Source organism: Anarhichas minor, unplaced genomic scaffold (assembly GCF_050575085.1).
Source record: "Anarhichas minor isolate MPS153535 unplaced genomic scaffold, ASM5057508v1 ptg000038l, whole genome shotgun sequence".
NCBI classification, from domain to species: Eukaryota; Metazoa; Chordata; class Actinopteri; order Perciformes; family Anarhichadidae; genus Anarhichas; species Anarhichas minor.
This window is the reverse complement of record NW_027466484.1, coordinates 3,437,494-3,457,094: the sequence shown is the minus strand read 5'-3', so window position 1 is coordinate 3,457,094 and position 19,601 is coordinate 3,437,494. Positions and strand designations below refer to the sequence as shown.

General features: G+C 33.2%; 1 protein-coding gene across 6 annotated transcripts in view; it reads right to left on the bottom strand.

Annotated features, from left to right (window-relative positions):
• Positions 1 to 895: 895 nt before the first annotated feature.
• kiaa0586 (KIAA0586 ortholog) overlaps positions 896 to 19,601 on the bottom strand; it is a 92,545-nt gene continuing 73,839 nt past the window's right edge. For 5 of the 6 annotated variants that reach the window (XM_076107326.1, XM_076107327.1, XM_076107322.1 and 2 more), the window contains 4 exons: positions 3,605 to 3,682; positions 1,574 to 1,694; positions 1,351 to 1,502; positions 896 to 1,126 (listed from right to left, as the gene is read on the bottom strand). In XM_076107326.1, coding sequence (XP_075963441.1) covers positions 1,100 to 1,126; positions 1,351 to 1,502; positions 1,574 to 1,694; positions 3,605 to 3,682 — 378 coding nt within the window. In that variant the 3' untranslated portion in view covers positions 896 to 1,099. The remainder of the gene's footprint in view (positions 1,127 to 1,350; positions 1,503 to 1,573; positions 1,695 to 3,604; positions 3,683 to 19,601) is intronic. The other variant, XM_076107324.1, reaches the window with a different exon arrangement.

The following is a 19,601-nucleotide window of genomic DNA, read 5'->3' as shown; positions in this document are numbered from 1 at the left end:
TGCTGCCTCCTCCATTTCCCCTCATACCTTCCTCTGCTACTTTCCTTTCCTCTGCTTCTTTCCTTTCCTCTACTTCTTTCCTTTCCTCTGTTGTGAGACTCAGAACAGCTGAGTTCTCATCAATAACCTTTCCTCCTCCTCAATCATCTCTCTGTTCCCGTCCTGACCGTCTGTCCACTGAGCTCCTCCTTGGCCTCGGTCGGCGGGTCATCAATTTTAACATTTGAAGTTAATTTTACTTTATATATTCAGAATGTGATGTAATAATATGTGTGAAAGCACGTGTTAAGAGACATATTTTTAGTTTTGATTACAAATCATAATTTCTAAATTTGCTAATATATTTGTATGATCTAAACACATTCCTTTGATTTATGAATGGAGGTTAAATTTGTATTCTGAACTTGGGAACTTTCTTTATGAGTCAGATGAGGATCAGCTGGGACAAGAGGACGGGGGACGGGGCTGAGTCTCGGGTTGCTTTCCTTGGTGTAGAACGGGGCATCGGCACAGTCGTTGACCTCTCGTTGAACTCACTTTAGACTGATTATATGTTACTGGTAAGTTTGTTGAAAATGAAAATAAATCAATCAAATACCGGCAGTGGAATCAGCGTGTGCAGAGTTCTCATTGGACAGTTTGAAGTGTGAGGTGAGGCACGGAGCCCCGTGACGTGGCCGAGTAGAGGAACAAAGAACACCACAGCATCCAGAGTCTAGTCGCTGTGCAAAGTGATTTTATTATTGCTATTTAAACTGTGAAGTGATATGTGCTTATTTTAGAAAGAAAAACTAATACTTTAGAGCTTACAATGTTCCTATATCATCAAAGGGGGCTTGACAGAAAATGTTTGGGAACCACTGGATTAAAGGAACCACAAACGCATCACAGCTGAAACCTTTCAAAGTAAAAGTTTATTCAAACATGTATTCAGTCTGACCTGAGGTCAAAGGTCACAGGAAGTCATGTGAGCTGTCTGTGACCTCATCAGCCGGTTTAAACACAGACGATGAAGATGATGAAGGTTTCTCTTTCTAGAAAACATCATCAGTGGAGGAGTTTGTTTCCTTTGTGATAAAGGGCAGGTGGACCTCCATCCTCAAGAATCCTCCCTGCTGATTGGCTGCTGAAACAAACACATGAAATCAATGAAAATACAATTGTGTTGTATTTGTCTCCTGAACTACTACAGAGTACTACAGTATAATACAGAATCCTAGAATATTATAGAATACTACAGAATAATTTATATTTCTGTATTTATAATATGTTATGAACATCTCTCTCTCTCTCTCTCAGTTATTTTGATTTCTCCTCAGTCGGTAAGCATTGTGTGTGTGTGTGGCTCACCTGTCCTGTAGTGCGTGTGTCCTCCAGGTGAGGAGGAGTCAGGGACCCGTCGGTCTGGAGGTCAGAGGTCAGAGTACCATTTGGCTCCGTCATCAGGTCACCCACGACAACTGAGCTCTGATTGGTTGCTTCAAAACTAACTTCTGACACATCTGAAAGAAGAACAGATGTGATGTCAGAGTGATGTCAGAGTGATGTCATTATCTTCTGAAGGCAGTCTTACCTGCACACTGACTCATCTGTCCAGGTGACCACGTCTGTTCCTGCTGGGCTGTCCTGGTCCTTCTCACCTCCCCCACGCTCACCTCCTCCTGATCCTGATCCTGATCCACCCTCCAGCAGCCCTGAGGACGTAGCAGGTCAGAGGTCATGTGTGTGTCAGTGTGTACCTCTGGTTATGTGTCAGTGTGTGTGTGTGTACCTTTGATTGTGTGTACCTTTGATTGTGTGTCAGTGTGTGTGTACCTCTGGTTGTGTGTCAGTGTGTGTACCTTTGGTTATGTGTCAGTGTGTGTGTGTACCTTTGGTAGTGTGTGTGTGTGAGTACCTTTGATTGTGTGTCAGTGTGTGTGTACCTCTGGTTATGTGTCAGTGTGTGTCTATGTGTGTGTACCTTTGGTTGTGTCAGTGTGTGTGTGTGTACCTTTGGTTATGCGTCAGTGTGTGTGTGTGTACCTCTGGTTATGCATCAGTGTGTGTGTACCTCTGGTTATGTGTCAGTGTGTGTGTGTGTACCTTTGATTGTGTGTCAGTGTGTGTGTACCTTTGGGTGTGTGTCTGTGTGTGTGTGTACCTCTGGTTGTGTGTCAGTGTGTGTGTACCTCTGGTTGTGTGTCAGTGTGTGTGTACCTCTGGTTATGTGTCAGTGTGTGTACCTCTGGTTATGTGTCAGTGTGTGTACCTCTGGTTGTGTGTCAGTGTGTGTGTGTGTACCTTTGATTGTGTGTCAGTGTGTACCTTTGGTTGTGTGTCAGTGTGTGTACCTCTGGTTATGCATCAGTGTGTGTGTGTGTACCTATGGTTGTGTGTCAGTGTGTGTGATCACAACATCTCTGGGTTCTGTTATTCGCTCGCATGACTTCTCTTACCATTGTTATGCCGATGACACCCAGCTGGTCTTGTCATTTCCCCCCGGTGACACTCAAGTGGAGGCACGCATCGCTGCATGCTTGGCTGATATCTCAAAGTGGATGGCGATACACCACCTCAAGCTCAACCTGGACAAAACCGAGCTACTGTCCCTCCCAGGGAAGGGTTGCCCGCACCGAGACCTGTCCATCACCATTGATGATACCGTGGTGACGCCAACTCCGACTGCGAGAAATCTGGCTGTGACCCTGGATGACCAACTGTCGTTCTCAGCAAACATTGCATCGGTTACACGCTCCTGCAGATTCCTGCTCTACAACATCAGGAGGATTCGCCCCTTCCTCACTGACGAGACGGCGCAGGTGCTCATCCAGGCTCTTGTCATCTCCCGCCTGGACTACTGCAACTCACTACTTGCCGGAGCCCCGGCGTCGGCCATCAGACCTCTGGAGCTTGTCCAGAAAGCTGCAGCTCGCCTGGTGTTCAATCGCCCCAAGTTCTCACACAACTTCCCTTCTCTGTTCTCTACACTGGCTCCCTGTAAGAGCTCGCATCCAGTTTAAGACTGTGGTGCTAGCCTACAGGGCAGTGAAAGGAACAGCTCCTTCCTATCTCCAGGCCACGGTCAAGCCCTACACCCCCGCCCGACGCCTCGGGGCGATCGGTCGCCCCGTCGCTCAGAGGTCCCTGTGGCCGATCGACCCGGTCGCGGCTGTTTTCTGTCCTGGCCCCACAGTGGTGGAATGAACTCCCCACTGACGTCAGGACAGCAGAGTCGCTGCCCATCTTTCATCAGGCTGAAAACTCACCTCTTCAAAAAGGCCTACCCTTAGCCTTCCACTTAGCACTTACTTAGCATCTATTGTATTCATACTAGCTTATTGCACTTATTGTATTCATATTAGTTTGTGGCACTTATTGCATTCGTTTGTTTCTGCACTGTAGGTTGGCTCTGGTTTATGCTCTTAGATGCTTGTTTAAAGGAGATGCACTGATGACTTCTGGTGACTAGTTGTTCTCTCGAAAACCGAAGTTGAATACACTTATTATAAGTTGCTTTGGATAAAAGCGTCTGCTAAATGATGTAATGTGTGTGTACCTCTGGTTGTGTGTCAGTGTGTGCGTGTGTACCTCTGGTTGTGTCTGTGTGTGTGTGTGTGTGTACCTTTGGTTGTGTGTCTCTCTGCTCCGTATTGGTCTTGAGGAGGTCTTTGACGTGTTCTTCACTGGGGGGGTCAAAGTCCTGGAGGAGGGATGACAAGAAATACTTTACTCTATAGTACTAATACTACTACTGTACCATTGCTACTACAACTGTACTATTACTACTATTACTACTACAACTGTACTATAGCTACTACAACTGTACTATTACTACTATAACTGTACTATTACTACTATAGCTACTACAACTGTACTATTACTACTATAACTGTACTATTACTACTACAACTGTACTATTACTACTACAACTGTACTATTACTACTATTGCTACTACAACTGTACTATAGCTACTATAACTGTACTATTACTACTACAACTGTACTATTACTACTATTACTACTACAACTGTAGTATTACTACTATAACTAGTATTACTACTATTGCTACTACAACTGTACTATAGCTACTACAACTGTACTATAGCTACTACAACTGTACTATAGCTACTACAACTGTACTATTGCTACTACAACTGTACTATTGCTACTACAACTGTACTATTACTATTACAACTGTAGTATTACTACTATTGCTACTATAACTACTATTACTACTACAACTGTAGTATAGCTACTACAACTAGTATTACTACTACAACTGTACTATTACTATTACTACTACAACTGTAGTATTACTTCTACTACAACTGTAGTATTACTACTATTACTACTACAACTGTAGTATTACTACTACAACTGTACTATTACTACTACAACTGTAGTATTACTACTACTACTACTACTACTACAACTGTAGTATTGCTACTATAACTAGTATTACTGCTACTATAACTAGTATTACTACCACAACTATACTATTACTACTACAACTATACTATTACTACTACTACAACTGTACTATTACTACTACTACAACTGTACTATTACTACTACTACAACTGTACTATTACTACTACATCTGTAGTATTACTACTATAACTGTAGTATTACTACTATTGCTACTACAACTGTACTATAGCTACTATAACTGTACTATTACTACTATAACTGTACTATTACTACTATTACTACGACAACTGTAGTATAGCTACTACAACTGTACTATTGCTACAACTGTACTATAGCTACTACAACTGTAGTATTACTACAACTGTACTATTACTATTACAACTGTACTATTACTATAGTAGTATTGCTACTATAACTAGTATTACTACTACAACTGTACTATTACTACTACAACTATACTATTACAACTGTACTATTACTACTACAACTGTACTATTACTACTACAACTGTACTATTACTACTACAACTGTAGTATTACTACTATAACTTTAGTATTGCTACTATTGCTACTACAACTGTACTATAGCTACTATAACTGTACTATTACTACTAGAACTGTAGTATAGCTACTACAACTGTACTATTGCTACTACAACTGTACTATAGCTACTATAACTGTACTATTACTACTATAACTGTACTATAACTACTACAACTGTACTATAGCTACTACAACTGTACTATAGCTACTACAACTGTACTATTGCTACTACAACTGTACTATTGCTACTACAACTGTACTATTGCTACTACAACTGTACTATTACTATTACAACTGTAGTATTACTACTATTGCTACTATAACTGTACTATTACTACTACAACTGTAGTATAGCTACTACAACTAGTATTACTACTACAACTGTACTATTACTATTACTACTACAACTGTAGTATTACTTCTACTACAACTGTAGTATTACTACTATTACTACTACAACTGTACTATTACTACTACTACTACAACTGTAGTATTGCTACTATAACTAGTATTACTGCTACTATAACTAGTATTACTACTACAACTGTACTATTACTACTACAACTATACTATTACTACTACAACTATACTATTACTACTACAACTATACTATTACTACTACAACTATACTATTACTACTACAACTATACTATTACTACTACAACTGTACTATTACTACTACAACTGTACTATTACTACTACAACTGTACTATTACTACTACAACTGTAGTATTACTACTATAACTGTACTATAGCTACTATAACTGTACTATAGCTACTACAACTGTACTATAGCTACTACAACTGTACTATAGCTACTACAACTGTACTATAGCTACTACAACTGTACTATTGCTACTACAACTGTACTATTGCTACAACTGTACTATAGCTACTACAACTGTAGTATTACTACAACTGTACTATTACTATTACAACTGTACTATTACTATAGTAGTATTGCTACTATAACTAGTATTACTACTACAACTGTACTATTACTACTACAACTATACTATTACAACTGTACTATTACTACTACAACTGTACTATTACTACTACAACTGTACTATTACTACTACAACTGTAGTATTACTACTATAACTTTAGTATTGCTACTATTGCTACTACAACTGTACTATAGCTACTATAACTGTACTATTACTACTAGAACTGTAGTATAGCTACTACAACTGTACTATTGCTACTACAACTGTACTATAGCTACTATAACTGTACTATTACTACTATAACTGTACTATAACTACTACAACTGTACTATAGCTACTACAACTGTACTATAGCTACTACAACTGTACTATTGCTACTACAACTGTACTATTGCTACTACAACTGTACTATTACTATTACAACTGTAGTATTACTACTATTGCTACTATAACTGTACTATTACTACTACAACTGTAGTATAGCTACTACAACTAGTATTACTACTACAACTGTACTATTACTATTACTACTACAACTGTAGTATTACTTCTACTACAACTGTAGTATTACTACTATTACTACTACAACTGTACTATTACTACTACTACTACAACTGTAGTATTGCTACTATAACTAGTATTACTGCTACTATAACTAGTATTACTACTACAACTGTACTATTACTACTACAACTGTACTATTACTACTACAACTATACTATTACTACTACAACTATACTATTACTACTACAACTATACTATTACTACTACAACTGTACTATTACTACTACAACTGTACTATTACTACTACAACTGTAGTATTACTACTATAACTGTACTATAGCTACTATAACTGTACTATAGCTACTACAACTGTACTATAGCTACTACAACTGTACTATAGCTACTACAACTGTACTATAGCTACTACAACTGTACTATAGCTACTACAACTGTACTATAGCTACTACAACTGTACTATAGCTACTACAACTGTACTATTGCTACTACAACTGTACTATTGCTACTACAACTGTACTATTACTATTACAACTGTAGTATTACTACTATTGCTACTATAACTACTATTACTACTACAACTGTAGTATAGCTACTACAACTAGTATTACTACTACAACTGTACTATTACTATTACTACTACAACTGTAGTATTACTTCTACTACAACTGTAGTATTACTACTATTACTACTACAACTGTAGTATTACTACTACAACTGTACTATTACTACTACAACTGTAGTATTACTACTACTACTACTACTACTACAACTGTAGTATTGCTACTATAACTAGTATTACTGCTACTATAACTAGTATTACTACCACAACTATACTATTACTACTACAACTATACTATTACTACTACTACAACTGTACTATTACTACTACTACAACTGTACTATTACTACTACTACAACTGTACTATTACTACTACATCTGTAGTATTACTACTATAACTGTAGTATTACTACTATTGCTACTACAACTGTACTATAGCTACTATAACTGTACTATTACTACTATAACTGTACTATTACTACTATTACTACGACAACTGTAGTATAGCTACTACAACTGTACTATTGCTACAACTGTACTATAGCTACTACAACTGTAGTATTACTACAACTGTACTATTACTATTACAACTGTACTATTACTATAGTAGTATTGCTACTATAACTAGTAGTACTACTACAACTGTACTATTACTACTACAACTATACTATTACAACTGTACTATTACTACTACAACTGTACTATTACTACTACAACTGTACTATTACTACTACAACTGTAGTATTACTACTATAACTTTAGTATTGCTACTATTGCTACTACAACTGTACTATAGCTACTATAACTGTACTATTACTACTAGAACTGTAGTATAGCTACTACAACTGTACTATTGCTACTACAACTGTACTATAGCTACTATAACTGTACTATTACTACTATAACTGTACTATAACTACTACAACTGTACTATAGCTACTACAACTGTACTATAGCTACTACAACTGTACTATTGCTACTACAACTGTACTATTGCTACTACAACTGTACTATTGCTACTACAACTGTACTATTACTATTACAACTGTAGTATTACTACTATTGCTACTATAACTGTACTATTACTACTACAACTGTAGTATAGCTACTACAACTAGTATTACTACTACAACTGTACTATTACTATTACTACTACAACTGTAGTATTACTTCTACTACAACTGTAGTATTACTACTATTACTACTACAACTGTACTATTACTACTACTACTACAACTGTAGTATTGCTACTATAACTAGTATTACTGCTACTATAACTAGTATTACTACTACAACTGTACTATTACTACTACAACTGTACTATTACTACTACAACTATACTATTACTACTACAACTATACTATTACTACTACAACTATACTATTACTACTACAACTATACTATTACTACTACAACTATACTATTACTACTACAACTGTACTATTACTACTACAACTGTACTATTACTACTACAACTGTACTATTACTACTACAACTGTAGTATTACTACTATAACTGTACTATAGCTACTATAACTGTACTATTACTACTATTACTACTACAACTGTAGTATAGCCACTACAACTGTACTATAGCTACTACAACTGTACTATTACTACTACAACTATACTATTACTACTACAACTGTACTATTACTACTACAACTGTACCATTGCTACTATAACTGTACTATAGCTACTATATCTGTAATATTACTACTACAACTGTACTATAGCTACTACAACTGTACTATAGCTACTACAACTGTACTATAGCTACTACAACTATACTATTACTACTACAACTGTACTATTACTACTACAACTGTACTATTACAACTGTACCATTACTACTATTACTACTACAACTGTAGTATTACTACTATAACTGTACTATTACTACTACAACTGTACTATTACTACTACAACTGTACTATTACTACTATAGCTACTACAACTGTACTATTACTACTACAACTGTACTATTACTACTATTACTACTACAACTGTAGTATTACTACTATAACTAGTATTACTACTATTGCTACTACAACTGTACTATAGCTACTACAACTGTACTATAGCTACTACAACTGTACTATAGCTACTACAACTGTACTATTGCTACTACAACTGTACTATTGCTACTACAACTGTACTATTACTATTACAACTGTAGTATTACTACTATTGCTACTATAACTACTATTACTACTACAACTGTAGTATAGCTACTACAACTAGTATTACTACTACAACTGTACTATTACTATTACTACTACAACTGTAGTATTACTTCTACTACAACTGTAGTATTACTACTATTACTACTACAACTGTAGTATTACTACTACAACTGTACTATTACTACTACAACTGTAGTATTACTACTACTACTACTACAACTGTAGTATTGCTACTATAACTAGTATTACTGCTACTATAACTAGTATTACTACCACAACTATACTATTACTACTACAACTATACTATTACTACTACTACAACTGTACTATTACTACTACTACAACTGTACTATTACTACTACTACAACTGTACTATTACTACTACATCTGTAGTATTACTACTATAACTGTAGTATTACTACTATTGCTACTACAACTGTACTATAGCTACTATAACTGTACTATTACTACTATAACTGTACTATTACTACTATTACTACGACAACTGTAGTATAGCTACTACAACTGTACTATTGCTACAACTGTACTATAGCTACTACAACTGTAGTATTACTACAACTGTACTATTACTATTACAACTGTACTATTACTATAGTAGTATTGCTACTATAACTAGTATTACTACTACAACTGTACTATTACTACTACAACTATACTATTACAACTGTACTATTACTACTACAACTGTACTATTACTACTACAACTGTACTATTACTACTACAACTGTAGTATTACTACTATAACTTTAGTATTGCTACTATTGCTACTACAACTGTACTATAGCTACTATAACTGTACTATTACTACTAGAACTGTAGTATAGCTACTACAACTGTACTATTGCTACTACAACTGTACTATAGCTACTATAACTGTACTATTACTACTATAACTGTACTATAACTACTACAACTGTACTATAGCTACTACAACTGTACTATAGCTACTACAACTGTACTATTGCTACTACAACTGTACTATTGCTACTACAACTGTACTATTACTATTACAACTGTAGTATTACTACTATTGCTACTATAACTGTACTATTACTACTACAACTGTAGTATAGCTACTACAACTAGTATTACTACTACAACTGTACTATTACTATTACTACTACAACTGTAGTATTACTTCTACTACAACTGTAGTATTACTACTATTACTACTACAACTGTACTATTACTACTACTACTACAACTGTAGTATTGCTACTATAACTAGTATTACTGCTACTATAACTAGTATTACTACTACAACTGTACTATTACTACTACAACTATACTATTACTACTACAACTATACTATTACTACTACAACTATACTATTACTACTACAACTATACTATTACTACTACAACTATACTATTACTACTACAACTGTACTATTACTACTACAACTGTACTATTACTACTACAACTGTACTATTACTACTACAACTGTAGTATTACTACTATAACTGTACTATAGCTACTATAACTGTACTATAGCTACTACAACTGTACTATAGCTACTACAACTGTACTATAGCTACTACAACTGTACTATTGCTACTACAACTGTACTATTGCTACTACAACTGTACTATTACTATTACAACTGTAGTATTACTACTATTGCTACTATAACTACTATTACTACTACAACTGTAGTATAGCTACTACAACTAGTATTACTACTACAACTGTACTATTACTATTACTACTACAACTGTAGTATTACTTCTACTACAACTGTAGTATTACTACTATTACTACTACAACTGTAGTATTACTACTACAACTGTACTATTACTACTACAACTGTAGTATTACTACTACTACTACTACTACTACAACTGTAGTATTGCTACTATAACTAGTATTACTGCTACTATAACTAGTATTACTACCACAACTATACTATTACTACTACAACTATACTATTACTACTACTACAACTGTACTATTACTACTACTACAACTGTACTATTACTACTACTACAACTGTACTATTACTACTACATCTGTAGTATTACTACTATAACTGTAGTATTACTACTATTGCTACTACAACTGTACTATAGCTACTATAACTGTACTATTACTACTATAACTGTACTATTACTACTATTACTACGACAACTGTAGTATAGCTACTACAACTGTACTATTGCTACAACTGTACTATAGCTACTACAACTGTAGTATTACTACAACTGTACTATTACTATTACAACTGTACTATTACTATAGTAGTATTGCTACTATAACTAGTATTACTACTACAACTGTACTATTACTACTACAACTATACTATTACAACTGTACTATTACTACTACAACTGTACTATTACTACTACAACTGTAGTATTACTACTATAACTTTAGTATTGCTACTACAACTGTACTATAGCTACTATAACTGTACTATTACTACTAGAACTGTAGTATAGCTACTACAACTGTACTATTGCTACTACAACTGTACTATAGCTACTATAACTGTACTATTACTACTATAACTGTACTATAACTACTACAACTGTACTATAGCTACTACAACTGTACTATAGCTACTACAACTGTACTATTGCTACTACAACTGTACTATTGCTACTACAACTGTACTATTGCTACTACAACTGTACTATTACTATTACAACTGTAGTATTACTACTATTGCTACTATAACTGTACTATTACTACTACAACTGTAGTATAGCTACTACAACTAGTATTACTACTACAACTGTACTATTACTATTACTACTACAACTGTAGTATTACTTCTACTACAACTGTAGTATTGCTACTATAACTAGTATTACTGCTACTATAACTAGTATTACTACTACAACTGTACTATTACTACTACAACTATACTATTACTACTACAACTATACTATTACTACTACAACTATACTATTACTACTACAACTATACTATTACTACTACAACTATACTATTACTACTACAACTGTACTATTACTACTACAACTGTACTATTACTACTACAACTGTACTATTACTACTACAACTGTAGTATTACTACTATAACTGTACTATAGCTACTATAACTGTACTATTACTACTATTACTACTACAACTGTAGTATAGCCACTACAACTGTACTATAGCTACTACAACTGTACTATTACTACTACAACTATACTATTACTACTACAACTGTACTATTACTACTACAACTGTACCATTGCTACTATAACTGTACTATAGCTACTATATCTGTAATATTACTACTACAACTGTACTATAGCTACTACAACTGTACTATAGCTACTACAACTGTACTATAGCTACTACAACTATACTATTACTACTACAACTGTACTATTACTACTACAACTGTACTATTACAACTGTACCATTACTACTATTACTACTACAACTGTAGTATTACTACTATAACTGTACTATAGCTACTACAACTGTACCATTACTACTATTACTACTACAACTGTAGTATTACTATTACAACTGTACTATAGCTACTACAACTGTACTATTACAACTGTACCATTACTACTATTACTACTACAACTGTAGTATTACTACTATAACTGTACTATAGCTACTACAACTGTAGTATTAATACTACAACTGTACCATTACTACTACAACTGTAGTATTACTACTATTACAACTGTAGTATAGCTACTACAACTGTATTATAGCTACTACAACTGTAGTATTACTACTACAACTGTAGTATAGCCACTACAACTGTACTATAGCTACTACAACTGTACTATTACTACTACAACTATACTATTACTACTACAACTATACTATTACTACTACTACAACTGTACTATTACTACTACTACAACTGTACTATTACTACTACTACAACTGTACTATTACTACTACAACTGTAGTATTACTACTATAACTGTAGTATTACTACTATTGCTACTACAACTGTACTATAGCTACTATAACTGTACTATTACTACTATAACTGTACTATTACTACTATTACTATGACAACTGTAGTATAGCTACTACAACTGTACTATAGCTACTACAACTGTAGTATTACTACAACTGTACTATTACTATTACAACTGTACTATTACTATAGTAGTATTGCTACTATAACTAGTATTACTACTACAACTATACTATTACTACTACAACTATACTATTACTACTACAACTGTACTATTACTACTATAACTGTAGTATTACTACTATTGCTACTACAACTGTAGTATAGCTACTACAACTGTAGTATAGCTACTACAACTGTACTATTGCTACTACAACTGTACTATAGCTACTATAACTGTACTATTACTACTACAACTGTAGTATAGCTACTACAACTGTAGTATTACTACTATAACTGTACTATAGCTACTATAACTGTACTATTACTACTATTACTACTACAACTGTAGTATAGCCACTACAACTGTACTATAGCTACTACAACTGTACTATTACTACTACAACTATACTATTACTACTACAACTGTACTATTACTACTACAACTGTACCATTACTACTATTACTACTACAACTGTAGTATTGCTACTATAACTGTACTATAGCTACTATATCTGTAATATTACTACTACAACTGTACTATAGCTACTACAACTGTACTATAGCTACTACAACTATACTATTACTACTACAACTGTACTATTACTACTACAACTGTACTATTACAACTGTACCATTACTACTATTACTACTACAACTGTAGTATTACTACTATAACTGTACTATAGCTACTACAACTGTACCATTACTACTATTACTACTACAACTGTAGTATTACTATTACAACTGTACTATAGCTACTACAACTGTACTATTACAACTGTACCATTACTACTATTACTACTACAACTGTAGTATTACTACTATAACTGTACTATAGCTACTACAACTGTAGTATTACTACTACAACTGTACCATTACTACTACAACTGTAGTATTACTACTATTACAACTGTAGTATAGCTACTACAACTGTACTATAGCTACTACAACTGTAGTATTACTACTACAACTGTAGTATAGCCACTACAACTGTACTATTACTACTACAACTGTACCATTACTACTATTACTACTACAACTGTAGTATTACTACTATTGTTACTACAACTGTACTATAGCTACTATATCTGTACTATGGCTACTACAACTGTAGTATAGCTACTACAACTGTAGTATTACTACTACAACTGTACCATTACTACTACAACTGTAGTATTACTACTATTGCTACTACAACTGTACTATTACTATTACTACTACAACTGTAGTATTACTACTATTACTACTACAACTGTACTATTACTACTATTACTACTACAACTGTAATATTACTACTACAACTGTAGTATTACTACTACTACTACAACTGTAGTATTGCTACTATAACTAGTATTACTGCTACTATAACTAGTATTATTACTACAACTGTACTATTACTACTACAACTATACTATTACTACTACAACTATACTATTACTACTACAACTGTACTATTACTACTACAACTGTAGTATTACTACTATAACTGTAGTATTACTACTATTGCTACTACAACTGTAGTATAGCTACTACAACTGTACTATTGCTACTACAACTGTACTATAGCTACTATAACTGTACTATTACTACTACAACTGTAGTATAGCTACTACAACTGTACTATAGCTACTATAACTGTACTATAGCTACTATAACTGTACTATTACTACTATTACTACTACAACTGTAGTATAGCCACTACAACTGTACTATAGCTACTACAACTGTACTATTACTACTACAACTGTACTATTACTACTACAACTGTACTATTACTACTACAACTGTAGTATTACTACTATAACTGTACTATAGCTACTATAACTGTACTATTACTACTATAACTGTAGTATAGCCACTACAACTGTACTATAGCTACTACAACTGTACTATTACTACTACAACTATACTATTACTACTACAACTGTACTATTACTACTACAACTGTACCATTACTACTATTACTACTACAACTGTAGTATTGCTACTATAACTGTACTATAGCTACTATATCTGTACTATTACTACTACAACTGTACTATTACTACTACAACTGTACTATTACTACTACAACTATACTATTACTACTACAACTGTACTATTACTACTACAACTGTACTATTACTACTACAACTGTAGTATTACTACTATAACTGTAGTATTACTACTATTGCTACTACAACTGTAGTATAGCTACTACAACTGTACTATTGCTACTACAACTGTACTATAGCTACTATAACTGTACTATTACTACTACAACTGTAGTATAGCTACTACAACTGTAGTATTACTACTATAACTGTACTATAGCTACTATAACTGTACTATTACTACTATTACTACTACAACTGTAGTATAGCCACTACAACTGTACTATAGCTACTACAACTGTACTATTACTACTACAACTATACTATTACTACTACAACTGTACTAATACTACTACAACTGTACCATTACTACTATTACTACTACAACTGTAGTATTGCTACTATAACTGTACTATAGCTACTATATCTGCAATATTACTACTACAACTGTACTATAGCTACTACAACTGTACTATAGCTACTACAACTATACTATAGCTACTACAACTATACTATTACTACTACAACTGTACTATTACTACTACAACTGTACTATTACAACTGTACCATTACTACTATTACTACTACAACTGTAGTATTACTACTATAACTGTACTATATCTACTACAACTGTAGTATTACTACTACAACTGTACCATTACTACTACAACTGTAGTATTACTACTATTACAACTGTAGTATAGCTACTACAACTGTACTATAGCTACTACAACTGTAGTATTACTACTACAACTGTAGTATAGCCACTACAACTGTACTATAGCTACTACAACTGTACTATAGCTACTACAACTGTAGTATAGCCACTACAACTGTACTATAGCTACTACAACTGTACTATTACTACTACAACTGTACTATTACTACTACAACTATACTATTACTACTACAACTGTACTATTACTACTACAACTGTACCATTACTACTATTACTACTACAACTGTACTATAGCTACTATATCTGTACTATAGCTACTACAACTGTACTATAGCTACTACAACTGTACTATAGCTACTACAACTGTAGTATTACTACTACAACTGTAGTATTACTACTACAACTGTACCATTACTACTACAACTGTAGTATTACTACTACAACTGTATTATAGCTACTACAACTGTACTATTGCTACAACTGTACTATAGCTACTACAACTGTAGTATTACTACAACTGTACTATTACTATTACAACTGTACTATTACTATAGTAGTATTGCTACTATAACTAGTATTACTGCTACTATAACTAGTATTACAACTACAACAGTACTATTACTACTACAACTGTACTATTACTACTACAACTATACTATTACAACTGTACTATTACTACTACAACTGTACTATTACTACTACAACTGTACTATTACTACTATAACTTTAGTATTGCTACTATTGCTACTACAACTGTACTATAGCTACTATAACTGTACTATTACTACTAGAACTGTACTATAGCTACTATAACTGTACTATTACTACTAGAACTGTAGTATAGCTACTACAACTGTACTATAGCTACTATAACTGTACTATTACTACTATAACTGTACTATTACTACTATAACTGTACTATAACTACTACAACTGTACTATAACTACTACAACTGTACTATAGCTACTACAACTGTACTATTGCTACTATAACTGTACTATTACTACTACAACTATACTATTACTACTACAACTGTACTATTACTACTACAACTGTACTATTACTACTACAACTGTAGTATTACTACTATAACTGTACTATAGCTACTATAACTGTACTATTACTACTATAACTGTAGTATAGCCACTACAACTGTACTATAGCTACTACAACTGTACTATTACTACTACAACTATACTATTACTACTACAACTATACTATTACTACTACAACTGTACTATTAATACTACAACTGTACCATTACTACTATTACTACTACAACTGTAGTATTGCTACTATAACTGTACTATAGCTACTATATCTGTAATATTACTACTACAACTGTACTATAGCTACTACAACTGTACTATTGCTACTACAACTGTACTATAGCTACTATAACTGTACTATTACTACTACAACTGTAGTATAGCTACTACAACTGTAGTATTACTACTATAACTGTACTATAGCTACTATAACTGTACTATTACTACTATTACTACTACAACTGTAGTATAGCCACTACAACTGTACTATAGCTACTACAACTGTACTATTACTACTACAACTATACTATTACTACTACAACTATACTATTACTACTACAACTGTACCATTACTACTATTACTACTACAACTGTAGTATTGCTACTATAACTGTACTATAGCTACTATATCTGTAATATTACTACTACAACTGTACTATAGCTACTACAACTGTACTATAGCTACTACAACTATACTATAGCTACTACAACTATACTATTACTACTACAACTGTACTATTACTACTACAACTGTACTATTACAACTGTACCATTACTACTATTACTACTACAACTGTAGTATTACTACTACAACTGTACTATTACTACTACAACTGTACTATTACAACTGTACCATTACTACTATTACTACTACAACTATACTATTACTACTACAACTGTACTATTACTACTACAACTGTACCATTGCTACTATAACTGTACTATAGCTACTATATCTGTAATATTACTACTACAACTGTACTATAGCTACTACAACTGTACTATAGCTACTACAACTGTACTATAGCTACTACAACTATACTATTACTACTACAACTGTACTATTACTACTACAACTGTACTATTACAACTGTACCATTACTACTATTACTACTACAACTGTAGTATTACTACTATAACTGTACTATAGCTACTACAACTGTACCATTACTACTATTACTACTACAACTGTAGTATTACTATTACAACTGTACTATAGCTACTACAACTGTACTATTACAACTGTACCATTACTACTATTACTACTACAACTGTAGTATTACTACTATAACTGTACTATAGCTACTACAACTGTAGTATTAATACTACAACTGTACCATTACTACTACAACTGTAGTATTACTACTATTACAACTGTAGTATAGCTACTACAACTGTATTATAGCTACTACAACTGTAGTATTACTACTACAACTGTAGTATAGCCACTACAACTGTACTATAGCTACTACAACTGTACTATAGCTACTACAACTGTACTATAGCTACTACAACTGTAGTATAGCCACTACAACTGTACTATAGCTACTACAACTGTACTATTACTACTACAACTATACTATTACTACTACAACTATACTATTACTACTACAACTATACTATTACTACTACTACAACTGTACTATTACTACTACTACAACTGTACTATTACTACTACTACAACTGTACTATTACTACTACAACTGTAGTATTACTACTATAACTGTAGTATTACTACTATTGCTACTACAACTGTACTATAGCTACTATAACTGTACTATAGCTACTACAACTGTAGTATTACTACAACTGTACTATTACTATTACAACTGTACTATTACTATAGTAGTATTGCTACTATAACTAGTATTACTACTACAACTGTACTATTACTACTACAACTATACTATTACAACTACAACTGTACTATTACTACTACAACTGTACTATTACTACTACAACTGTAGTATTACTACTATAACTTTAGTATTGCTACTATTGCTACTACAACTGTACTATAGCTACTATAACTGTACTATTACTACTAGAACTGTAGTATAGCTACTACAACTGTACTATTGCTACTACAACTGTACTATAGCTACTATAACTGTACTATTACTACTATAACTGTACTATAACTACTACAACTGTACTATAGCTACTACAACTGTACTATAGCTACTACAACTGTACTATTGCTACTACAACTGTACTATTGCTACTACAACTGTACTATTACTATTACAACTGTAGTATTACTACTATTGCTACTATAACTGTACTATTACTACTACAACTGTAGTATAGCTACTACAACTAGTATTACTACTACAACTGTACTATTACTATTACTACTACAACTGTAGTATTACTTCTACTACAACTGTAGTATTACTACTATTACTACTACAACTGTACTATTACTACTACAACTGTAGTATTGCTACTATAACTAGTATTACTGCTACTATAACTAGTATTACTACTACAACTGTACTATTACTACTACAACTATACTATTACT